At 39.3% G+C, this 25,456-nt stretch overlaps 1 protein-coding gene across 2 annotated transcripts; it reads left to right on the top strand.

The window, feature by feature from the left end:
• Positions 1 to 55: 55 nt before the first annotated feature.
• Positions 56 to 25,016, top strand: atad2 (ATPase family, AAA domain containing 2). 2 transcript variants are annotated; one of them, XM_031903490.1, is made up of 28 exons: positions 56 to 574; positions 2,438 to 2,586; positions 2,953 to 3,005; positions 3,643 to 3,808; positions 4,480 to 4,579; positions 4,706 to 4,796; positions 5,166 to 5,339; positions 6,104 to 6,224; positions 7,564 to 7,668; positions 9,413 to 9,521; positions 10,435 to 10,550; positions 11,852 to 12,026; positions 12,106 to 12,194; positions 12,461 to 12,620; positions 13,173 to 13,263; positions 13,566 to 13,880; positions 14,392 to 14,518; positions 16,066 to 16,252; positions 16,985 to 17,170; positions 17,423 to 17,558; positions 17,640 to 17,836; positions 18,144 to 18,303; positions 18,402 to 18,524; positions 20,381 to 20,518; positions 21,913 to 22,257; positions 22,774 to 22,907; positions 23,084 to 23,212; positions 24,646 to 25,016. In XM_031903490.1, exons 1-28 carry the CDS (start codon positions 389 to 391, stop codon positions 24,679 to 24,681), a joined length of 4,098 nt encoding a protein of 1,365 aa, XP_031759350.1. In that variant the 5' UTR covers positions 56 to 388; the 3' UTR covers positions 24,682 to 25,016. The 2 variants fall into 2 exon arrangements, with proteins under 2 accessions (XP_031759350.1, XP_012820627.1); XM_012965173.3 differs by having other exon boundaries at positions 57 to 574; positions 3,640 to 3,808.
• Positions 25,017 to 25,456: the final 440 nt, after the last annotated feature.

Here is a 25,456-nt window from a genome sequence, read left to right as displayed (position 1 = left end):
ATCGGCCGAAGGGTAAAACACGTGTTCACGTTTCAGCCAATCAAAACTCGCCCTTTAGTTCCCGCGCTAAAAACAAACTGCGGACGCGCCAAAACAAACGTGTCCCTCCGCGGTATACGTGTAACCGAATGTAGTAGTTCCTCGAGCGACTTGCTCGCACCGCGGCCGATACACGTGTACGTACGGTTTACACGGGCAGAGAGTATTAGCTGCGCTGACGGAAGGCGCTTGGTGTTGGAAATAGGAAAACCATAGTTTAGACAGTCGGCGGAGGGATATGATCTGGGAGAGCGTCAGGCTGTGGAAGTTTTGTGGCGCCAGAATTTGGAATCGCTGTCCCGTCCGACTGATCCGTTTGTGAGGGTTGTAATCAGCGGCGGGAGCGGTCATGGTGCTGCTTCGGAGCTCTACGGGGACGGCTAACGGCGCTGGGCCTTCTTACCGGGAGCAAGACTCTCTGCTCGATGCCAGCTCCGAGTTTCTGAGTCTGGAGCCCCAGAACGAGTCCCCGGAGTTGGGCAAACGGAGGTCTCAGAGGAACACCGGCACCAATGGGGCGGCCCGGTCTGGCCAAGTAAGTCATGGGTATATTATTGGCTATATTCAGCGTGTTCCGAGGGGGCTGAGGTGTACCCCGTATTCTGGAGCATTGTCCTTGGCCCCCCAGTAACATACGGGCAAGTTAACGAACGTAGATAAATAGATAGGGGTTGCCCACCTCTAAGTGACCCTTTAGTATGACGTAGAGAGAAATATTCTCATTATTTTATTATTTGTAGTTTTATAATTTCATTTTTTTGTTAGCTTGGAGTTCCAGCACCTATTTGGTTGCTTGGATCCAAATTGCCTTAGCAACCAGGGAGTGGTTTGAATGAAAGACTGATACATGAATAGGGGAGGGCCCATAATTGAAAAATTAAGTAATAAGTATTTAGAAAGTAACAATAACACTGTAGCTTCACAGAGCAATAGTTCTTTGGGTCAGTGACCCTTATTTGAAAGCTCAAAAAGTTAGAAGGCAGCAAATCAAAAAATATAAACAATGAAGACTAACTGAAAAGTTGCTTAAAATGTGCCTTTCTGTAACCTACTAAAAGTTAATATAAAGGTGAACTTCCCCTTTAAACTACAACTCCCAGAATTCCCCTGACAGAGGAATGGCCTCCATACATAGGACCTAAGCCTTCCTGCACAGCTGGCTTCCTGGGTCTCTAAAGATGACAAATACCCTCTGGCAGGGCCGGAACTAGGGGTAGGCAGAAGAGGCAGCTGCCTAGGGCGCAATGATTAGGGGGCGCCAGGGAGAAGCCTCTGCTGCCTACCCCTAGTTCCTCTACTTTGCCATTGCCTCCGCCGCTAATGACAAGCGGCAGGGGCAATGACCCACGGCATCGCACCCCCCCGAACTGCGCATGCGCGCCAACGGAGGGGGCGGGCGAGGTGGCCAACCGGGTTGCCTAGGGCGCCCGGACGGCTTGGCCCGCCCCTGCCCTCTGGTATCTGCATAGGGACAGGCAACATACAAGTGCTTGTCGACTGACTGTGACTGTGTTCCAATGCCCCATTGGACTGACATGCTGCCTTGGATCAGGGATCCCCAACCATTTATACCGATGAGCCACATTCAAATGGAAAAAGTGTTGGGGAGCAACACAAGCATGGAAAAGGTTCCTGTGGGTGCAAATAAGAGCTATAATTGGCTACTTAATATCCCTTCGTGGACTGGCAGCCTACAGAAGGCTCTGTTTGGCATTATACAGGGTTTTTATGCAACCAAAGCTTGCCTCCTTACCAGAAATTCAAAAATAAGCACCTACTTTGAGGCCACTGAGAGCAACATCCAAGGTGTTGGGGAGCAACATGTTACCCAAGAGCTACTGGTTGGGGATCACTGCCTTGGAGGATAATATTTACAAGCATCTTCAATCCAATAGGATGGCACGATCTGTCGAAGCAGCCCAAATGGCTTATATTTAGAGTTGGTTGGCCAGTGTAGTTGAAAGCTGCCAAACTGAACAGCCAAATCTAATAATATATGGCTGTACTCCCATTCTGTATGTATAAAAATGTCTCATGTTTTCACTAAGTTGGTCAGTGGAAACTGGCTGCTGTGGATCTGTGTGGTGGGGACTTTGCGGGGCAGTAATGAGAATTCTATCCTGTTGGTCATCCCAATTGCTCACAGTACTTGTATCCACACTGAAATGTGAGTAGTTTAACTGCAACTAGGTTTTGACTTAGATGTTAACATCATTCTGTACACTTACATATGTAACCTACAGATATCAACTGACAATCTTAAGGGAGATAATGATGTTTTGGTTGTTACAATATATGAAAAATAGAAGAATGTGCAGTAAGGTTTATCCAAAGACCTTCTAGAATCTCATCATTTTCCGTATCACGGCCCTGTCTTAACGTATTTTTTTTTTGTTAGGGTCCCTTTTCTGATAATGAGGGTCCCAGTAGCCATACTCAGAAAACTTTAAGAAAGCGGAAGTTTGAAGACCTTCAGAGTAGCCCAGATAAAAGCCTGGATAAAACCAATGAAATGAATGATAAACATGAAGTCAGGAGACTTACAAGGTAATGCTTTTGTTATGTATTAAATGTTAAATATGATCCATAAAGGGATGGGGGGGTGTTATACAAAACTACTCCCAGAACTGTGCAACACGCAACCAAGCACTGTATCTCATATGCCTGGGTATGGTACCTACGATTACAAGATTTCTTCTAGATAGCACACATTTCATGTGCAGTAGCAATTGGGTCTATGTAGCCTTGAGTCACAGGCCTTATTCTATAGGTTTCTTAAAAATCTGAATTATAAGTTGTGTGTTCCCTGTTTGAGACTTGCTAGGGTTGTTCCCCCATTCTGTATGTCTTAAAACTGACTTACTCATTTAAGTGGTAAACTGTTGGTAATGAAGCCTCTTTTTTTCCTTTTAGAAGGGGGGCAAAGCAAGAAGCAGATGCAAGCATGAATGGAAACTGCAATGGAGGTACTGATGTGTTTTTTTCTTTTTTTTTTTTTTTTTTTTTCCTCTTTAATTTGACTGCACACAGGCTAATTCCTTTGCAATTTTTATTTTGTAGTGATTTGGTTGTATATGTTTAGCTCACTGTTTCCTAGCTGATCATAAATCTTCTAGTTTGATCAGGTTGCCAAAAGAGTCTTTGTTTCTGTAAGTATCTGGCAAAATTAGACTGCATCTGTGTCTCATCACTGATCGGAAACCAGTCAGTGAGGCCATAGTGTTTGCCCCCATACAGGGGTAAATAGATCGCCTGCTGTGTCAACAGTCAGTATAGGTAGGGGCACCTATGATAAGGGAAGGTAATGGATATCTGAGTTAGCAGTCTTGAATTGCAGACTCTAAACTGGATTTGATGACTTGCACCTTGAGGCTTAGTTTTAAGCAGTTGTTTTCCTGCAACTTATGTTTTACTGAACACTGAGAAATTAGTTTGTGTGAGCAAATACAATAAAATTAGAGAACCTAGCCAAAATGTTTGCAGTTCAAGTGAGATCAGTGCAAATATCTGGCTAGTTGGTTTATGGTTTTCAGGTAAACTTCACTTTAACTTGCACTTATGCACTTGCAATATTTGAAATGTCTCAAACTTCTCTACCAGAAGAACTAGCAACCTCTCCTTGTGAAACCTCAAGGAGGACAAGAAACACAGAGAAGGCTGCTGCCCATCAAGTGAATGGAGATGTAGAGGTTCGCCGGAGTGGAAGGATCAGGAGAAGCCGTTACAGCACAACTAATCAGTCTGTTCTGTTTGACAAACTCATAACAAAGTAAGTTAAAATAGTTCTCACAGAGTGCTGCCATGTATTGCCTTGTTCTACGCAAACTGAAGTATTCAAAAGTATCCATGAAGAGCATGTTGCATGGTTCTTGTGTAATCTGGCATTATTCCGTATCACATCTTAACCTCTTTTTAAACATTGTACATCTTGGGGGTATATTTATTATGCTGTGTAAAAAGCGGAGTAAAACATCACAGGTGATGTTGATCATAGCAGCCAATCAGATGCTTTGTTTTGATTTTTTAACTGTTCAAATCTAATCACTGATTGGTTGCCCTGGGCAACATCACCAGTAATGCTTCACTCCACTTCTTACACTGCATGATAAATATACCCCCATGTATACACCTTGTATTTTTTTGCACATTCTGAAATGAGTGGTTACATGCTTTTATTGCTTCTAACCTAAAGGTAAAGCTATTGAATGCAGCTAAAAGGTGCACAGGGGGTGGAGGGTCAGTTGTATAAAGTGAGATGCAATTGCCAAGTGAGTGAATTAGATTTCCTATTGTCCTCCTATCCCTCTCATCAGATGTGAACCTTTTTGACTCGCAGCTTTACTCCGACCCCTATAATCATGCCTATATTACAGCTGCCTGACTTTTAATAAAAGATCATGCTGTACATGTGCACACTTAAATGTTAACACTTTCTTACAGTACCGCTGAAGCTGTTTTGCAAAAGATGGACCACATGAAGAAAATGCGCCGCCGACGTCTTCGGGACCTTGATGAACTTGGAGTCTTCAATAGCACTGAAGTGTGTAATTATAAAAATCCTAAACTAAGTTTTTGAAATGGGTTTTGTAGTAAACTGCATTTATGTATGTTTCCTTAATTCACCGTTGACTTTTTATTAAAGAATATGTAATACCTTCCCTTTCAGGAGAGCATTGATATGTATTCACGGGTGAAGCAAAAACGTGGTGCTGCACGATTAGATGAGGAAACCACAGATAATCAAGAGGAAAGTGGTGGTAAGTGACTGTCGTAAGCCACCATAAAACCTGTGTAATGTGTTCAAAAGGGGTACATTGAATTGCTAAATACCACAGCCACTACTTCTGTCTACACAAATAGATTTTCCAATAATGTACAGTCCTTTATAATCAATGGCACATTTTGGAGAGATTATATTCAAGCCTTCTCTTGTTACAGTGGTAGAGGGAGACTAGTTATGTATTCAAGACACTAACCTGACCCATCGGATATAGCCAGTTCTACATTATCATATTTAAGGATGGTATTTTGGCTATCATTCTCCCATGTAGAGGTCTACTTTACTTATGTGTGTATTAACCCACCTTCCAGCAGTTTTTAGAACAATCGTTTCCATTCTTTTTTAGAAACATCTGAAGAAGGGGAAGAGCAAGACGAGGATGGGGATGAGGAGGAAGAGGAGGAGGATGATGATGAGGAGGAGGAAGAAGATGACGATGAAGACGGAGAAGAAGATAACCAAAAGCGTTATGAATTCCGTCAGAGAAAAACAGTTGTGCCCTACCAGGCTCCCTTAGCAGGTAGTTTTAAATACATTTGACTATTCCCCCACCTCAGATGTGATGATTTTTGTTTGCTGACTAAAGTGGATGTTATATACACTTTTGCCTGTTTTTTGTACAAAAAAACTTGTGGTTCAAATAAAAAGCTTGTTCATAATCGAATAGAAATGTAATAAAATATGGCTATATCTGGCTTTACATTTCTGATACTAAAATTAAACTTAGTAAAATCTCTCAGGATACTGCTGTTTATTTCAGTGATTGGTTTGTGCAGAATAAATAGGATTTTAGTCGCCAGTTTTTGGTGTAAAAAAACAGACTTTTGGTAAGCCCTGTGTACACAAAATGGAATCTTCTCTAGATTATCCAGTAGTGCTGTTATATTGAGGCTTGCCCTCTGAAGTCTTGCAGAAGATACTCACTCATTGTTTGTGCATGTTGAGTCTTTTCACCAACCTACAAGTTTTAAGGAGCTAAGTTTGGTAGACAGGCCATTTCAGTAACACAATATCACTATAACCTAACATCCTATTCCATTTTATCTAATACACACCCATTCGCATGTAACTGCTGTTCAGCTCTGGTTTGTCACATAACTGTTGCTGTAATCACAGAACCTAGCAAACGAGCAGTGAAATAAATGCCTAGAAGTTCAATAAGATAGTCTCAGCTGAAAAGAAAATAAAAATCCTGCTCTACATTCTAAAAACCAATTCTGGTTAGTAGTGTGTCTTGTGTTTTGCTTTACTTGTCATGAACAATTAAATATTTTTGTGCTTCAGAACCCAGGAGCTATAAGAAGCGTGGTATGTTTTATGACAATACCGCTTCTCCAACAAGAAGGTATCATCGGTTTGGTTCTGCTGGACCAAGAAGTCCTTACTGCAAAAGGCGTCTTAACAGGTTTGTGAGGAGTTTTCTTTCTCTTAACCTGTGTAGCTTTTATTGAATGAACCACTGTAATTTGCAAAAAAATATTTTCCTAGAATGTTTATAGTTTGCAAACCGCATTATATGTGCAAGAAACTTGTATACATTGACATCATATATACTGATACTGTAATCCAAGCACTGACTATTTGGTGAAATGCAGTTAGAGTTCCCCTCAACCCTTTTTTCTTGAAGGTTTGTGATGGTTTAGAAGGATGCTTGTTTTAAAGTTCTGGATATTTTCCACTACAGGAATTTGTCGAGATAGTCCAAGTTTGCTTTATTATAAAATACATATCTTGGCATTATATCAGTGTTAGATTGATCATTCTGTCTTATGTCTAATAAACCTTTGTACTCTAAAGTTATTCAGAAGATGTGGAGGGTTTATCTTAAAGAAATTCTGATACCATAACTGAAACCCTTTTTACAGGAGTCATAACATTGTCTTTGCATGCTTTTTATAATTTTTCCATAATAGTATTTGCCTAATGCTTTTATATTGCCTAAATGATCCCCCAAGTTACTCTGAGGGGGCTGCCATATTTGTGTAGCAGTAATCTGTTAGAAGCTATAACTGACAGGTTGGGAAGGGACAGTCAGGTTGGCAAAACAGTCAGGTTTAGGAGCTTTAAGTAACAATTACTTACAAAAGCAGCCCTGTCAGTGGAAAATGATCAACATGACCTATAGGGAACTTTTTACATATATTAATATTTTGAAGAGTAGTTTTTTAGTGTCAATATGGGGGTTAATGGTGGTTTATTACACCTTTTCTGCTTCAGCTAATGCACTTATTGCAAGATGTGTTATGCAAAAGTATCTAAACTATAAAATTAATTTAAACCATTAGAATTAGGAGTAGATTTCACAGGTGTGTAATATATAGTGGCTAATGTGAAATAATGTGAAATACAGGGATATTAGAAGTCCACTGAAGAGTTGCAGGACTATAGAAAAGCACAGGGCTGAAAGCCAAGGTGACTTTTAACATCCTCATATTTTTCAACAGGGTGTACTTAATTTTATTACACAGGTTTTAGTAAGTCATGTGACCGAAATTACCTCACTAACACTGATTATAACTGATGACATCACTAACCACCATTTATAATATGATTTACAGAATATTCATGGCTTGTGTATTATAAATATTTCAAAATTTTTTAACTGAAATTATACAGGGACTTTGGTTCTTGTCTCTTATGAAAAACGGGAAAAAATTGTAAATCACTTTACTGCTCAGTGTTGGAATAACACACTATAGTTTTATACCTGTTTGCTAGTATTTTTTTTTTTTTTTTTGCTTTAGGAGAAGACATGCAATCCATAGTAGTGATTCCACATCCTCGTCATCAGATGATGAGCAACATTTTGAGAGGCGTCTGAATCGGAGTCGTAACAAAGCTATTAGCAGGTATAATACATATTTCTTCACAGTGCATGGAGATACAAGGAATTGGGGGTAATTATTTCCCTACAGTAACAAGGTATTGGATTAAGACTTTTGCAACCCCCACCCCACCTGGCAGACCCAGTTGTGCTTGCAAAAACGAAATAAAAAAAAAAACTTTCACTTTTGACCACATAGTCCCTCCATTAGTGAACACACTCATGGCAGCAACAAACAGCCTAATCCATACCAACTACCCTCCTTTTTATACTTAATCGTCATTATACTAAAACCTGGGAAATAGCCTTGCAGTTCCTAATAGGCCGATCTCCCTATTAATACAGATTTAAAGACCCATGTCAAAGTATTGGCAGGCAGGTTAATACAAGTTAAACCAGGCATGATCCACCCGGACCAGATTGGTGTTTGCCTGGTAGAACACTGATTCACTGTTAATCAAATGCTCTGGCAGAGTCCAGAGAAAGTACTAAGTGGATTGGCCTTCTGGTCATTGCTGTCTAAATGTGGTTTTAGTCCCAACTTTTTAAATTGGCTTTGCCTGCTCTTTGCTCCCAAAGAACTGGTTAGTTTAGGGTGAATGGAACACTATCGGATCCCTTGCCCCCTTGTACCAGACAGGGCTGCCCACTCACCCCTGTTTGCTTTAGCCACTGAGCCCCTTGCAATCCTAATTAAACAATCCCCAACCCTGGATGTTATCTTATTTGGCTGGTGGTGGGCTACTCCCTAACTACCCTAGCCAGTATAATACTCTACTTCGGTAAGATCAGCTGGGACAAGTCTTGCTACCTTTTATATCCTGCAACCTATAGCCAGTTATAAGTTCCCTAAATACCTGTGTGGTAAGGTTAGAGAACAGCTCACTCAACCCCAATCTGAAATTGTACTGTTACAGACCACACCCCTGCCCTTCCAAACAACCTATAACAAATGGCTGAAGAGTGTCTTGGATTTCACAGTGGAGGACTCTAAAGAGGGCACAGACAGAGCTTACTGCTATTTATTTTCAATAAGGGATAAATGGAGCCAATTTAAATGGATGCACTAATTTTAATTTACACCCAAACAATAAAGGTCTAAGACAAAATACCATACATGTGGTACTAAATAGGCAGACTTCTACATATGGTCTGGTCTTGTCCAAGGGTTACTCTGTTCTGGTCAGAGGCCACGACCCTCAAATTATTGTGTTCCAAAATGTAACACTATATATTAATACTGTGAATTCGAGATGATTTGATCCAAGAACCAAGCAAGAGTGCAGATATGAAACATTGTTGTACTTTGCCAAGGAAATGATTGATTGGGTCCCAAGCATCGTACATATAAAACCAGATAATGCTGGTAAATCATTCCCTACCTCTTTATAAACTCGCCCTACTAGCCAGAGGTTTCCTAAAAAGATTTGGCAAAATATGGAATGTGTGGTGGGAAGCTCAAGGATCCTTGGCAAACTAGTTAGTCAGTAGATAACCACTAGACACCATTTTGTTGTATACACCACATATCAGAATATATTATGTAACCTAAACTCCGTTTCCCACAGATGAGTAGATTTGGCATTTATATATTTTTTTTTTTTTTTTTACCAAAGTGCTAACTGTTCTGATTTTATTTTATTGTCTGTCTGTATTAAACAAAGCATTACCTATAAGAATATATCCCTTGTTTGGATGTAAATTTAAACAAATCTTAAACTATTTCATTTTAAGTGTGTAGAAAATGTTGCACTTTATCACACCCATAGGTGCCTACCTCTTAATCTGCAAAGAGATGATCTAAAGGGAATTCAAAAAGACAGAATGAAAATAGGAGCAAGCCTTGCAGATGTGGATCCAATGCAGATAGATGCAACTGTAAGTTCTGAATACTGAATTCTCTTGTTAGTGCATTTTCTGTGTCCTCTCTCGACCTTGAATTTAAAGGAAGAGTACACAATGTTACTGGCCATTTTGAAAACCAATAAAAAGTAAAGTATATCTTACTGCTGCCTGAATTCCACATTCATTCTTGCACATATGCAGTATGGTTGTTTTAGCCTTACAATTAGTGTTAGAAACTTTATAGTAGGAAATCGACTGCACCAGTTTTGCAAATGGGTAGATACAAGCCTTAGTAGGGTATATAGTGGTATAGTAGAGTATGGGGAGCACTAGTAGAGTATAGTGGTCCAGGTTAGGCTGCAATAACCTATTAGCTGCTGTCAATAATGGATGAAATTTAGTTTACATTTAAAGTTTAGTCTCCAAAGAGGCAGAAATTTAAGTCTGTAATAACTTTTCGTGTTATGGGGTTTTTATGCATATGTGACACATTGATCGCTATGTATGTTTCTGTAAGTTTTAACTGGCTAAAACAGCATCTGTAGTCTGTACTAGAGCATATGCAGGCTACCTTTCCATGGTCAGCGTGCTGACTCTACTCTTGCTCATTAAAGCTGGCCATACACGCACCGATAATATCGTTCGAAACATCGTATGGCAAGTCGACCGATATCGCAGGATGCTGCTGATATCGGTCAACTCGCTGATTGGCCATATTTAAAGATTTTGATCGGGCGCCATAGAAGGCGCCTGAGCAAAATCTGCCGTCAGGAAGTTCCCAAATCGCCACGTGTGTGGCCACCTTTAGACCCACAAGCTGCACTAATTCTTTTTCAATGAGCTGTCCTTCAACAGAAGTTAACTTTCCTCTGTTTTTGGAACTGGTCCTTGTAACTACAGCTGTATTAAGTCTTGTAATTTGCCTATTTGTTTTCCTGCATTATAGGTCAGATTCAGCAGTGTTGGGGGACTTTCTAAACATATTTCTTCTCTCAAGGAGATGGTCGTTTTCCCTTTACTTTATCCTGAAATATTTGAAAAATTTAAGATACAACCTCCACGGTGGGTTTCTTCTAAAATTTTGTGTTAAACTGAACCTGAATTATTTTATACAGATTTTGTAATACTTATTGCATGTTTGCAGTTCTACATAATCTTTTATTTACTTTTACTTAAAGGGCATGTAAACCCCACACACAAATTTAATCAATAAACAGCCTCTTTGAAGTCTTAACACCTGCCACACTGGTTGTCCAGAGGTTAATAGTAAGGCTGCAACATCCCCTTAATCACTTAGATTTCCTTCTCCTCCTGTAACCCACTCGGCCCCCTCCCTCAGGGAATTTGCATTGGCTTGTGGGCATGCTCAGTTGTTCTAGCTCAGATTACTAAACACACCCCCCAGTCTAGCAGCCAGTAAAGAGATGGCATTGCTGGTTCTCAAAGAAACTCCGCTCTAGCTGTCTGCTTTTTTTTTTTTTTTTTCTCTTCACCTCCTCTCCTGAGCTCAGCTCAAACAAAGCAGAACTTTTCTCAGAGACAGTTCTGCCTGTATGAGCCTGTATTTTTGATGAAATGTATGCTGAATAAGAGTCATTATGTGTGTGTGTGTGTGTGTATGCTGTTTGCAGATATAAATGTGTCAGAGGGTAAATGGCCACCAGGAGAAAGCTGCTATTTGCTTTAGGAAAATGTGATGGTGCTGGCAAGCAGAGGGGATATATGCAGTACAAATAATGCCATTTGGTTAGGGGTGATGTGCCCAACTGATATACATTGTAGGCAAATGTAGGCTTTACATGTCCTTTAACCTAGCATACTATGGATTTTGTGATCCCTCTGCTTTAAATGGGTCTTTTTAAGAGTTTGTTTGATGTAGGCAGGTTGGCTTGCGTGTGGCAGACATGTCAAACTTACTGACATGAGGGCTGTACAACTCAAATGGCCACTTACAGAGGAAAAAATACTGCAAGATGTTAGTGGATAATCCCAATTCCATTATTTTAAGCTTTTGCAATTTTAATAGGGATTGTTTACTTTCAAAACTTAATTTCTGATCAGTATCTTTAAAACTGAAGTTACAATTTGCTGTTCCTCTGGAGTTTTGTCTAGCATCTCTATAATCCAGGTACAGTCTGTCCGAATTTGCTACTTTAGTTACATTCAACAGCACTTGTGGAATGTCAGTAGCTATTGTATCAGTTATGATGGCTTTTAATGAAACATGGGGATCAGCTAATGTAGCAAATTAGAACAGTTTAGTCTGCTTTTGTCAGTTTGCAAACATTCTGTATACTTAAGTCAAGACACATTTTTGTTTCCACTTTTGACAATGATTTGTTTGAAAATATTTCTTTTTTTAGTGGCTGTCTGTTCTATGGCCCTCCTGGTACAGGAAAAACTTTGGTTGCTCGGGCACTGGCCAATGAGTGCAGTATTGGTGATAGGAGAGTAGCTTTCTTCATGAGGAAAGGCGCAGACTGCCTAAGCAAATGGGTTGGAGAGTCTGAGCGCCAGTTAAGGCTACTTTTTGATCAGGTATATTTAGTATGATTTACTGTATTTATGGGGGGGAATTGCTTTGAATCAAACATAACTTAACGATTCTTGTTAATAGGCCTATCAGATGCGCCCTTCGATAATATTTTTTGATGAAATAGACGGCTTGGCACCTGTAAGATCCAGTCGACAGGATCAAATTCACAGGTATATCTAACTCTCATTTAAATGTGATGATTCTGTAAATGTAAAACCATCTGTATACAAACTGATACAATGCTTTTTTTTTGTACTACACTCCTGTATACATTGTATCCGTTTTATACAGTACTGTCATCATATGGGGCATAGGAGCCACAAAGTATACATCCATATAGTAAAATAAAGTTGATTCTCTGTTATAACCAGGGCAGCTGAACTGACAGTAGCATTTTTGTAAGTTCTTAAAACAAATCCCATTTTATATTCTTTAGTTCTATTGTTTCCACCTTGCTTGCTCTTATGGATGGACTGGACAGTCGAGGAGAAATCGTGGTAATTGGGGCCACAAATAGACTTGACTCAATTGACCCTGCTTTAAGACGACCGGGGCGTTTTGACAGAGAATTTCTTTTTTCCTTGCCTGACCAAGAGGTAACTATTGTGCAAAAGAGTGAAAATTCATTTTGTAATGGCATGGTAAATTGTTATGATGAAACTTTATATTTCTGTAGGGAAGGCAGAATTGTGCAGCTGCTAAAGCTTTTTTACTTGACATGCACTATTGCGTTTTAATAAACCTGAAGTGTAACTTTTGTTCACAATTTTCTGTTTTAATACTTTTACTAATCCCTTTTCTGCTTTTTAATAAAAGTAATTGTGTTTTTTAGGCACTATACAACAGGTTTTACATTAACCAAGTCATTTTGTGTTTCAGAATGGCTAGAAATGCAGAACATAGTTAATGCAAATAAGTGGATTATTTTCAATGTCATTTAGTTAAAGGGGTACTTTGCAACTCTTTTAAACAGAATACTATAAAGACCCCTTTGTACATTTTAAAATTTGATTTATTGAAGTAATGTACAATTTGAAAACAAGTTTCATAACCCTATTAAGTGTTGCTCGGGAATCCTTAACAAAAGTTGGGAAGAATAACGTTTAAACATTTTTTTTACTTTTTTTTTTATTTGCTTCTGTTTCAAGGCAAGAAAGGATATTCTCAAGATTCACACAAAAGAATGGAACCCAAAGCCATCGGACCTGTTTTTGGACGAATTGTCTGAAAAATGTGTTGGTAAGACGTTTCAGGTTTCTACATCTTGGGAGTGAATGTATTGTCTGACTTCAGTTTATATAGGGGGGAGCATTTGTAAACATTTCTTCTAGGGGCCATTAAACAAGTCTTAAAGTTAAATACAATCTTTGCCACAAGACTAGATCTATGTAATTTGTTAATTTACTGGATTTTTCCAGATTACACACCATTTATAGTTTTTGAGAACTGCATTTAGAAGTTTGAGTTTAAGAATTAGCAGGATGTAAGGGGCAAATTTTTTTTTTTTTTTTTTAACCACATTTGTCTTTATTCCCCTATAGGATACTGTGGAGCAGATATAAAGTCTGTGTGTGCAGAAGCAGCTCTTTGTTCATTGCGCCGCCGATATCCCCAGATTTATACCACAACAGAAAAATTGCAACTGGATGTTGATTCTATAAAGATTACTGCTAAAGACTTCATTACAGCCATGCAGAAAATCGTGCCAGCATCCCAGAGAGCGGTCATATCTCCTGGGCAAGCACTGTCTCCAATAATCCAACCACTTCTTCAGAACACACTTTGTAAAGTCCTGAAAGCTCTGACAAAAATATTTCCTCATGCTCTTGAAGGAATCAAGAAAGAAAAACAATCTGGTATGAGTCTAATTACATTCACATTTGGGTTCCTTTTACCTCCTGGGAAGATGTCTAACAGTGAAAATTATTTGTATTGCTCCAAACATTCTGCAGACAGAACCCTTTTTTTTTGTTCAGATATGATGAATTCTCCCATTATAGCTGTATTGAAACCATTCAGTTTCACTCTAGTTCAAATGTCCATAGGGCTTGCGCTGAACATATTTTTTGCCTCTTTAATTACTTTGTTTTTTTGGTATTTCAAACATCAAAACAAATCGGTCCACAAAGAGAAACCTTTGTATAATGAGATGCCCTTTCTGGAGGTGAGGGAAGGGGAGGGGTTTGTTTATATAGAGAACTTCCCAGTACAATCTCTCCCCTTTGTAGTATTGCTCCACATCCTATCTAAGGGTTGATGATTTCAGATAGCAATGTTTAAGGATTCCAATGTCCCTGGTTGGACTTTGGAAAAGTAAACATAACCAGGTGTTTTGAAGTGGCTAATTTACTTTTTTTGTTTTACTAGAACTTTCCAATCACCTGCTGGATGAAGATTTATTATATAGTGATGATGAGGGCCTATCAGTTTTTGACAATGGATTACCTAACAAAACGCCAAACAAACCAAATCGGCCATTTCTTCAGCTACATATGTAAGTATTCTATATCATGCAGGGGTTAATATGATTTAAGAAAATGGCACAACATATGTAGACAGTTAATTTGTTACCTATGAATGTATAGTTGAATACACAAGGAGCTTTTGATTAACTAGAATATTTGCTGTGAGACAATTTTGGTTTGTTAGTTCACAGCTTTCCTTTGCATATTTGTATTTATGCACAGGAGGTGCAGCTTGCTGGTTTTTAAGAATACACTTGGAGACTAATTTTTACTCCTTGACGTATTGCTGTTATTTGAAGCAATCATAGTGGGCAATGTTAAAACTTTGGAATGAACGTTGGCAGTAGGAGTAGGCCAATCTGTGCTCTTGCAAGTTCTTAGTACAAAAGGCCTCTGTTAATACCCTTTGTTGCATCTTAGTCACATCTGAAAGTCGGTCTGCTTTCCTGTTATTCTTTGTGTGGGCAAAGCATGTAAGGAGTAATGGTATCTGAATAGCTGAAGGTTGTTTAAAATCTGAGAAGAGGGAATTTACGTTTCTTAGCATTAATTTAGTTGAGTAAACTGCAATATTTACCATAGTAGTAGATATGTGGGTTAAAAGTCCAAGGCAACCTGTGAGGACAGGTGCAGGGTCTGCAAACAAATCATTTCAGCACAGGGCCCTCCGCAGGCTTTACTTGCCTTCACAGTGCTGACTTACTTTGCCTTTTCTATATTCTGTGGTGCTATACAGAGAAGCTAGACCCATGGCTAGTCAGGAGCACCTGTACTAGGAGGTTGATACATTTTGTGCATGTTTTGCCTTCTATTAGTAGGAAAGAATGGTGCTTTTAAACCTTTTTAGTCTTGAAACTTCAGTTGAACTTTGTATATAGTGGGAGGACAATCCTGTACAGTTAGCCATGGGTGATTTACTTTTCAGGCTGATTTGTGAAAGGAACAATTCAGTGTACAAATAAAACTGATTAAAACGCTGTGAAAAATAAGTGTTCAATATAGTCAACTAAAAATGTAATGTAAGGCTGGAGTGAATGGGTGTCTTAACATATTAGAACACAGCTCCTCCTTGGCATCTCTAACTTGTTAGTCAGTGACTAGAAGAAGGGGGACTGAATCACTAGCAGAAAGATGCAAAGAAACATGTTGTTGTGCTCTGGCTATTACGTTGGACATCTGTTCACTCTAGATTTAACTAATTAAAATGTCATTTTGCACAGGCTACCTTTATTTTTACACTGAACTATTGCTTTAAATAGAAAGTGGGTTGGGTTAAATTTGGCGTTCTGGTTTGCCTTCTATCCAGTGCCATTCTCAAGCTCCCTTTAACCTCTAATTACTTCATATGTTGGTGAGTTTGGGCAAATATGGCCAATGTCTCTAATAAATTGATGTGTGTGAGAGCATAAAGAATCTTATTTCTGTTGTGGGCACAGTCTCACTGCACCCCTGCCTAATACTTTTAAACTGTTAAGTGTTTAGAGCAACTTAAGGGTCTAAAGTGGGTGTTAACTTTTTTTATGCATATAAAAAAGTTGTTTATCTAACACTGTATACAAACATGTTGTTTTCCCAGGAGTGCACATAATCATCCAACATCCTATAGGCCTAGGCTCCTATTGGCTGGGAAACCTGGGCATGGGCAAGGGACACATCTGGCTCCTGCAGCTATACATGCCTTGGAGAAGTTTACTGTATACACAGCAGATCTTGCTGTTCTGTTTGGTGTTGGTGCTACATCTCCTGAAGAGACATGCGCTCAGGTAACTTTACTATGGCCACTGATGTGGTTTCTGTGCAGTATTCCTCTTAGAGATGCCTTACAGCCCCTGTGTTCCCAAAGTGCTGAATGTGACTAAATCAATGGGAGGTTTAAGATTTTCCTTTACTGAGGAGTCACATACCAGTACACATTTATAATTTATTATAGAATAAAGGATTTCTTGTCTATCCCTTTACAAATATCCTTTTATCATTTAGTCCACCTCTCTGAACACCATCTCTCTGAAAGCAAATTAGAAGTTTTAGCCTACAGTGCATGTATTTATGTGCTGTCAAATTGCATGAAAGAGTGTATTGGCTTGTTCAGTCGGATATATCTTAGTTATAGCATGGGAATTGTATGATTTAATTCCAGGATATATTAGTTTACTTAGTATAAAGATACGTTGGGCCTAATAGTGACCTGCCAGTAGACATTGCCATGGTTTCACCTATTATATTATACTATATGCCCTAAGGGTCTCTTCTTTTAATTGATAAAAACGCACTTAAATCAGATTATCAAGAATCAGCCCAAATACGTCATAGGCAAATGGATGATAGAACGGTGATGAATTACACTGTCAAAAAACACTAAGGTGCATAAAGGGGAAATAATGAAGGTTAGCTTAATTTATTATAGTAAGACGTTTTAATCAAGTAAATGTTAACGTTTTGTCTTATAGAATAGAATTAATGGGTTTTTTTCCCTTTCATTTTCTTTGTCCCATTAGCTATTTCGGGAAGCTAAGAGAACTGCCCCAAGTATACTGTATATTCCACATATTCATTTGTGGTGGGAAACAGTCAGTGACACACTGAAGGCAACATTTGTTACTTTGCTGAAAAGCATTCCTTCCTTTTCACCTATTCTCCTCCTTGCAACATGCGATGTGGATCATTATAAGTTGCCGCACGAGGTAGATTTTTTTTTTTTTAATTGCTTTATTTTTCATTTAATTCTGCTTTGTTTAACCCAGTGAATGCTGTGACCTCAATTTTTTAAGCTCTTTAAGAAATAAGGGCTCATTTACCATCATATGCATTAGTAAACTGTTATTCAATGTAGTCACAAGTGTTAACTTTCAGTGAACTCAACTTTAAAATATATGCAGGTAAATAGGGGAAAAAATGTAAATTCAAATAATGAGGAATAACTCTCTTCCCCACAGTTGCAGGAACTTTTTGTGGAAGAGTATGGTGAAGTATTTCATGTTCTGTTGCCAAACAAAGAGGAAAGGAGGGTGTTCTTTGAGGATCTTATAATAAATCAAGCTGCCAAAGCTCCAGTTTCTAAAAAGAAAGCAGGTTAGTCATCTCTGGCAGTTGTTTCATTTTTCTTTTGTTGTAATTCACCTTATTATTATAGCAAGTCCTGTTGTGCTTTAGTTCTGCAGGCATTGGAGGTTTTGCCTGTTGCTCCTCCACCTGAGCCACGCACGCTCTCAGCTGAGGAACTGAAACAATTGGAAGAGCAGGAAGAGAGCACACTGCGAGAGCTGAGACTCTTTTTAAGGGACGTCTCCCACAGACTTGCCATAGACAAACGCTTCAGAGTTTTCACCAAGCCTGTTGATCCAGAAGAGGTAACTGGACTAGTGAGAAGTTTTTTTAAACAAAAAAAGTCCACCCCCTTCTAGTAAGTGTGTAGATTGGTTTCTGCACATGTCCCTTAACTATAAAAGGTGGGTTTTTAAATAAGTGTATTTATCAAGTGGTGAGTTCTAACTTTCACCTGTTGATAAATACGCTTCTAAAAATCCCATTGGAATGAATAGAACGTGGGTGGGTTTTAATGAATTAAGCTCTAAACTCACATTTTGATAAGTCTGCCCCTTAGGGTACAAATGTGCATTCTTCCTCTTGGCTCAGTGTTCAAAATTTTGTTTGCAGGTGCCTGATTATGTGACTGTCATTGCACAGCCGATGGATCTCTCTACTGTCATCAGCAAAATTGATTTGCACAAGTATCACACTGTGAAGGAATATTTAAAAGATATTGATCTCATATGTAGCAATGCTTTAGAGTACAACCCTGATAAGGACCCAGGAGGTGAGTTATTCCCTTTCGTCCATTTTACAAGCGGTTACCTAGTTTATACTATTTTTATTATTCAGAAAGTAACAGGTACTTTATTCATTCAACTTCAGATCGTTTGATCAGGCACAGAGCGTGCACTCTCAAAGATGCCACTTACGCAATAATTAAAGAGGAGTTGGATGAAGAATTTGAAAAGCTTTGTGAAGAAATCCAAGAATCTCGCAAGAAAAGAGGTACAGTAACAAGCAATGGTCTAGCTTGAATTCAGAACTAATTATGAAATATGCAGCAGGCAGAAGGGTAATCTATTTCATGTCCAGGTAAGCCCAGAAATGTACAAACAGACCAGTTAATAGAATTGCAATCTGCAGTTGTTGACCCAGTAGCCAATTGCCAGATCTGTGGCCAATCTGACCATATACATGGCAAGTAGACTAAAACTAAGACTAAACTCTGCACAGTTGGTCTTTCCATAATCAAATGCTTTTTGGGGACAGGGACTAGTGACCGCAAAATCACCGGGCTGCCATTGGTGATTACACTAACATTTCCAATCTACCCTTGAATTGGGGGAGTATTATAGGCATAAACAGGGATAAATGTTTTTTGTTGAAAAACTTGGCTACATGCAGAATTAACAGGTATCCAAAACAAAATAATGCTCTCAAAGGGCTAGGAACTTGGAAGTGCCCTGTACTTTCCCTAATAAAATGCCTTTAAGGCAAGGGCACACACCAAGTGTAGTGTTGGCAGATTGTGTTTGCCCTTATTGCGTGTTTAGGGCACAGTGGCACATTATTTCAGGGCTAAGGGCTAAACTACATGAAATATTTTGATCAGATTTTGTGGGTGAGATTTTCTGTTCTGCAACAGCACAAGATTTTGAAGGATTTTACATCTGATCATGTAATGTAACTCAAATGGTGTTTTGTTCCTGCATCTACATCAAACACCATGTATTTTAATAAGTCAGACACCCATCAGATTTTATCTTGCTGGATGCAGGCACATCATGCAACCTTCCCTTAAGACAGGTTTGTCGCATTGAATGGCAAAGCTTCCATGTTTACACATCCAGATTTTTCTCACACATTATTTTTTAACCCATTCAACTACATCCAACCTTGTAGGATGCAATTGGTTGATCTGACAGTGTCCTACAGAACCTCCCAAGTAGTTTGCTAGCCCTTTATCAAGCTGCATTGACAGCCAACAATTTCATTTATATCCTATAAGCCAACGCCATCTAGTGGCCAGCATCCTATATAACAGGAATAAAAGGTATACCTTGCTACTAATCATTCAAACTGTCCATTAAGAGTATTGAAACATCCATAATTCCTGAAGAAATGGCATAAGCAATCCATTTATGATAGTCAGTAAAGATTAAAATGGAATCTATGGAATATATATAAGCATAAATAGGCAAGAAGGTTACCTATCAAGTATCTGATGATGGTTATATTTGTTTTGCCTCTGCTTCCTTTTAGGTTTAACTGACTTGATAATTTAACATTTTAAGCTAATAACCTTATGTCCAGACTCAATACAATTGCCAGCTACTTCTTCTGTCTGTCTTGTATTGCTGAGTGTTTATTTGAAGACATTCGTGGTATCCAAGACTGTAATTACTGTCCACCAATCCTTTTGGATACTCCATTCCTCAGATGGGGCTGTCAGTTCAGCAAGTCTAAAATAAATCATGCGGAGCTAGCTTTCCATATAACACACCTGGCCAGCACAGACTGGAGGGATCCCAGCACTATTATAGACTTAATCAACTCTGGCGATCCGCATATTGTGATCACAGCTTAAATAATTTGGGCACAGGTGAGCATCACAAGCTTGGGCATTATTTGAAGTATAAAGAAGTATCTAAACATGCACAGCAAAGAGGTTTTTAATCTCTTGAAGTTTTGAAAACCTTTGTGCTAAAACATTCACACAATGTAGGGTGGTGCTACCATTATTAAAAGGACAACTGTCCATTATATATCCCTGAATGCAAGAAAATGTTCAGTTGTGTGACTGAATACTGTTGTCATTAAAAATGTATTGTAATATCACGCTTATTCTTTTCCTTTCAAAGGTTTTTGTGCTTCCGCATTTGCACCAACTTTTTACCATGTTCTGCCGAAACAAAATGGCTTTACAGATGGAAAGAAAGCAGAAACGGAGAAGACAGGGCAGTCGTCGGTACCCCTGGCAGCCAGCACACCAAGTGCACGTACGTTGTTAAACCTGTGTTTATGTGCCATTCTTCACCTACTGTCATATCTAATCATTATGGTACTGGGTTTGCAGCCTTCTTGGGACATGGCATTTTCTGAACGTTTTTCATGAATTGTAGTGCCATAGAAATAGCTTCCCCCCCCCACCAGCATAGATTTATGCTGGAATGCTGCCATCATTTTAAAACTATATTACACTGTGTACCTTGCAAATTCATTCTACAATTTAACATTTTATTTACAAACTACTTAATGCTGTTTTGTATTTACTTTTAAATGTTGTGTTGGCAGTTAACTCAATTAATCATGCATGGGCCTGCGCTTGCAGTAACAGCCAGCAGAACATCACGAAAGTGGTCTATGAAGATTTTCATTCATCCAAGTCATGGTATATCTAGTATAAATAAATCTAAAGCAACTGGACTTGTTAGGTAATCATTGAAGACGCTTCACTACTCATCCGAGCAGCTTCTTCAGTTCAATAGAAGAAAGGGTTTCTAACATTCGGTGGCGATACCATACCAGTCAGTTGAACGGAAGAAGCTGCTCAGATGAGTAGTGAAACGTCTTCAATGATTACCTAACAAGTCCAGTTGCTTTAGATTTATTTATACTAGATATGAAAGTTCTTTGAGCGAGAGCTTTGAGACCCAAAACCTACCCGTATGCTCTGTGTGCTATTTCTGTGCTTACTTTAAGTTCCAACACGGAAACATCCAGAGCAGAAAGTGTGCTTCTCCAGTCTGCCCTGCACCCAACCCTAACCTACAATTGTCGCCCAAATTTCAACCTTAACCCACTTGACCTAATTGTAACCCGCGGGTTGCAGGTCAACCCACACTTCACTATCTCTTACACAGTCAGTACTTGTATATGCCTGTGTTTCCCTTGCATCTGTCACTAGATGGTGAATGCATGCATATGTAGCTCTACAGGCTATTTCTAAGCTAAATTTTGGCCTACATTATGCTGAAACCACCCATTCCACTTTCAGTTGATTTAAATTTAAACCACCTTACGTTTTAGTAACTGCCTGTACTAACTGTGTTAGGCAGTTTCCATTAGTGGTGGTGAGCAGCAGCCAAAATGCCCTTGTCACAACTACTGATATTAACTGAAAAGCAACCTGGATTATGCAGAGCAGCATAAGGCAAAGTAAAACCTCACGTAAACATTTTGCTGCAAAGCTATCCATGTCACTGGTCCGGGGCTTTTCATTTAATATTGAAAGTGGTGCGGAACATTTTATTACCATGAAAACCAGAAGTTGACAGATGTTACTTGATATTTTGCAGAAGAAAGTTTTTCTAACATTCGGTGGTGATATGTATTCTATATAGGTATTGTGTTGCTTTTTATATCTGATTTGTTTCATTAATGTCCTTTGTAGCCCAATATAAAAAGAAATACAGGAGGAAAAGCCGTTGGAGTTCGGGTAACTGTACTAAAAAAAAGAAGCTTCTCCCATCTTTTAAAAATGAAAACGAGAAAATTAATGGAAAGGCTGAAAGTGAGGCTGACCAGGAAAATCCAGAATCGAGCCTTGACCATACGGAGATAGAGCTGGATTCTTCAGCCGACGCAGGGAATGAGACGCCTGCAGCAGACAATCATACTGAGGACTTTCCAATGCACACATTAAAAGCCGCTGTTAATACTGAGGAACCTGAATCTACGGCACCTCAAGAGCCAACAAGAAAAGAAGCTGATGCTGTAGAGAACAGTGAATCAGGTGGTACGTAGCACTAGCTTTAGTTTCACTGAAATGTACGTGTTGCACGAATGACAACTGTAACGAACCTCTTGCATTATCCTTGAGCACAGCTACTAATCAGCCAGTAAAGTCCTGCTTGGGTCCTATTTCTGAAACCTGAACCCACCTGGATCTTTAACCCTCTGCCCGTTGAGACTGTCCACTTCCTTATCTGCTGGTCAGCTTGAAACTGGAAGTTCTGTCACTGCAAACCTAAAATGTTACTTGAGAATTGGGCCACTGGCCCTCGCAGATACCTAGCCCTAAAAGTACTACCTGCAGGAAACCCACATTTCTACATATAACCCAGCCCAAGGCAGTGCTGTGCCAAGCAGTGGCTCCCAGTTCAAAACATAACCACAAGGAAATCTCCAAAATTTTCCATAGGCTAGATTACAACCAGTAGTAAGTCCAGGTCTGCATGCATGTATGTATGTATCTGTTACACTAAGTATTCACAGTGGGAAGTGAATTGACTTATTCTGAATGTCCTCATAGATGTACATTTTATGCGTATGACCCGTGGAAGACAACTTCAGGTTGAACAGCAGCAATTGGTCAGCGTTGAGGAAGCTATGGAGGTACTTTCAGAAGCGACCCCAGCCTTGTATGTTGATCATCAGAAACTTAAGGCAAGTCTAAACTATTCCTAATGCCATAATTCTTAACCCTAGGTGTTAACTGTCACAGATCTGCCGTGCATAACTTGGCTGCTACGGACATACCTTTTGAATGATGTTTCTGTATTGTGATCCTAGAATTCTTTTGTGTAATACAAAATATATAATTGTTGTTTCACGTTTTGCAGAATCTTCTGGACAAAGCTGTAGTAAGAAGCAATGAATATAATGTATTTCAGCTGGAAAAGATGTATGCCTTACTCAGCCAGTGTATATACAGACATCGTAAAGACTACGATAAAACGATGTTACTAAAGGTATAGTTTTTTTATACAGCATTTCGTTGTGTTTTTTAGACCGATACGTGTCTTCAGTGGGCTTCCACGTGCATCATGAAGCATGTATAGTGTTCACAAACAAGCTGCAACCCCTCTGCTTTTAACATGGTACATTAGGGTGATTCTGGGTTTAAGCCTCAGGCCCACTTCCCATCTATAGATCTAGATCTTAATTGTCTTTTGTATATTCATTTAATCAGAATTGCATTTATTTACTATCAGTAGCCAGGATGCTGTAGTACACACCGAGGCTCCCATCAAATGCATTATTACATTTCCTTTAATTAAAGTGCTAAATGGGATCCCTAGGGCAATAAGGTGAGACATGCAATTTAGTGAGTCATTTGAAGATCCACTGCAATCACCACCTCTTGCTACAAAACAGGATCCTGAGGTTCTGTAGAGCCCAGCACGAGGGAGTGGGAGTAATTTATGGGTGTATATGGGTACAGATGAAAGCACCTTTGGCGGTAACAATTCCGGGGTTGCAAGGCATTAAAAACATAGGTTGGGGTACATCATTCCCTCACCACCTAGGCACAGTCAGCTTTCCCAGGCAATCCTGTGGACTTTGTTCAAAGAACTGGATTTTTTGCCCAAAAGGTATATGTTTGGGCGGATGGTAGATAATTTTCACAAGTTTAAGGAAGGGGTCCCCAACCTTTTATACTTGTGAGCCACATGTAAAAAGTGTTGGCAAGCCACATTAAGTATGAAAGCAGTTCTTTTAGAATGCCAAATAAGGGCTGCAATTGGCTATTTGGTAGCCCTATGGGGGACTACTAGCCTGTAGGACAGGGGTGGGCAAACTTTTTGGCTCAGGGGCCACATTGATTTACAGCCGTGCCGTGCCGGGCCAGCGTAATCCAGGGCTGCCATCAGAAATCACGGGGCCTCCACTCCCCAGCATCCTGCAGCTCCACTCCCCAGCTTCCCAATATCCTCCATCACCCCCCCACCGGCTCTCCCTGCATCTTCCGGCTGCTTCTGTCCACCTGGCTACCCTCACGAGGTGCAACCAATCAGGGTCCATACTTCTGCTGGATGTGGCTCGTGGGCCTTATTTTGCCCACCCCTGGTTGGGGATCACTGACTTAATATCATTGACGTAAGTTCAGGGAGGGATACAATTGAGTCTAGGTTACAGGTACCGTGAATTTTATTGTTAAATGGATCTTTTAGTAACTACATTCATCATACTGACAATAAATGGCTTTAATAACTGATGGCTGATAAAGGACTTGAGTGAGCTTTGAGTAAACCTGCTGCTGCATAGGGTGCTGTTGATAAACAATGCATTGTGGGTATTAAAAATTGAGACTAATATTAGCCGCACAACTCCCCCCCTGCATAATGTCAGCTCTGAGTGGTTTTGTGAATCTAGTGCTTACACATTTGTATTTTTATTGCAGGAAATGGAAGATGAAATAAATGGCTTCAGAAAATGAAATGTATGGATTTTACCTCACATGCCCTGTCCAGATGTGATCTATATATAATATATGCAGCCTTAATAAATGTTCTATTTACTTGTAAATATTTACTTGGAAAAGGTATTATTCAGATACAGACCGTATTTCATACTAATGTGCACCTCACATTTGTGTATCGCCCCCATCCCCTCTTTATATGGAGTCTAAGAGTTGGAAATCTGTAAATACGATTGTGGAAAATGATTTTTTTACCACCTGTATAGCCAGGTCCAAGGTGAAATCTTGTATATCTGACTTCTGGTTCTGAAATGGTATATTGTCATCAAAATAAAGTTTTTATTTATACCAAACAATCCAGTGTAAGAAGAGTTGGAATAGCTGACAGCTCCTCCTCTATCATTGGCTGCGTATCTGTTAAGACAAAACAGTTTAAACAAAGGGTGAAGGGAGGGGCTTGTTTTTACATGGTAGTAACCATGAACGCAATAATGCTACTGCTTTGTAATTAGAAATAATATATGGTTTTTTTAATTAAAAAAAAAAAATTAGGATTATTGTATTTTTAATGTAGGTTCTGTGTGTTGGATTCAATGGATGCTGGGGTGGTGGGCACTCGAGGTGGTAGCCCCAGTGAGCCCTTGACATCCCAGTCCAACACTGGAGATGGATGATAGACAGGTATTGGTAGACAGCATTAGAATAATATGGTTAAAAAAAGAGAGTTGTGGATAGAATGAGGTAAAAGCTTGTTAGAGATAAAAGAACCTGGTTAGACAATAGGCAGGTAGCC

The sequence above is a fragment of the Xenopus tropicalis genome, chromosome 6 (assembly GCF_000004195.4).
Source record: "Xenopus tropicalis strain Nigerian chromosome 6, UCB_Xtro_10.0, whole genome shotgun sequence".
NCBI lineage: Eukaryota > Metazoa > Chordata > Amphibia > Anura > Pipidae > Xenopus > Xenopus tropicalis.
This window is presented reverse-complemented; position numbering and strand designations above follow the sequence as displayed.

Coding starts and splice junctions, on each gene's coding strand:
- atad2 (XM_012965173.3), top strand. CDS start 389: ATGGTGCTGCTTCGGAGCTCTACGGGGACGGCTAACGGCGCTGGGCCT. Junction 6,225..7,563: donor TGCAAAAGGCGTCTTAACAG/GTTTGTGAGGAG, acceptor TTTTTGCTTTAG/GAGAAGACATGCAATCCATA. Junction 12,027..12,105: donor TAAGGCTACTTTTTGATCAG/GTATATTTAGTA, acceptor TCTTGTTAATAG/GCCTATCAGATGCGCCCTTC.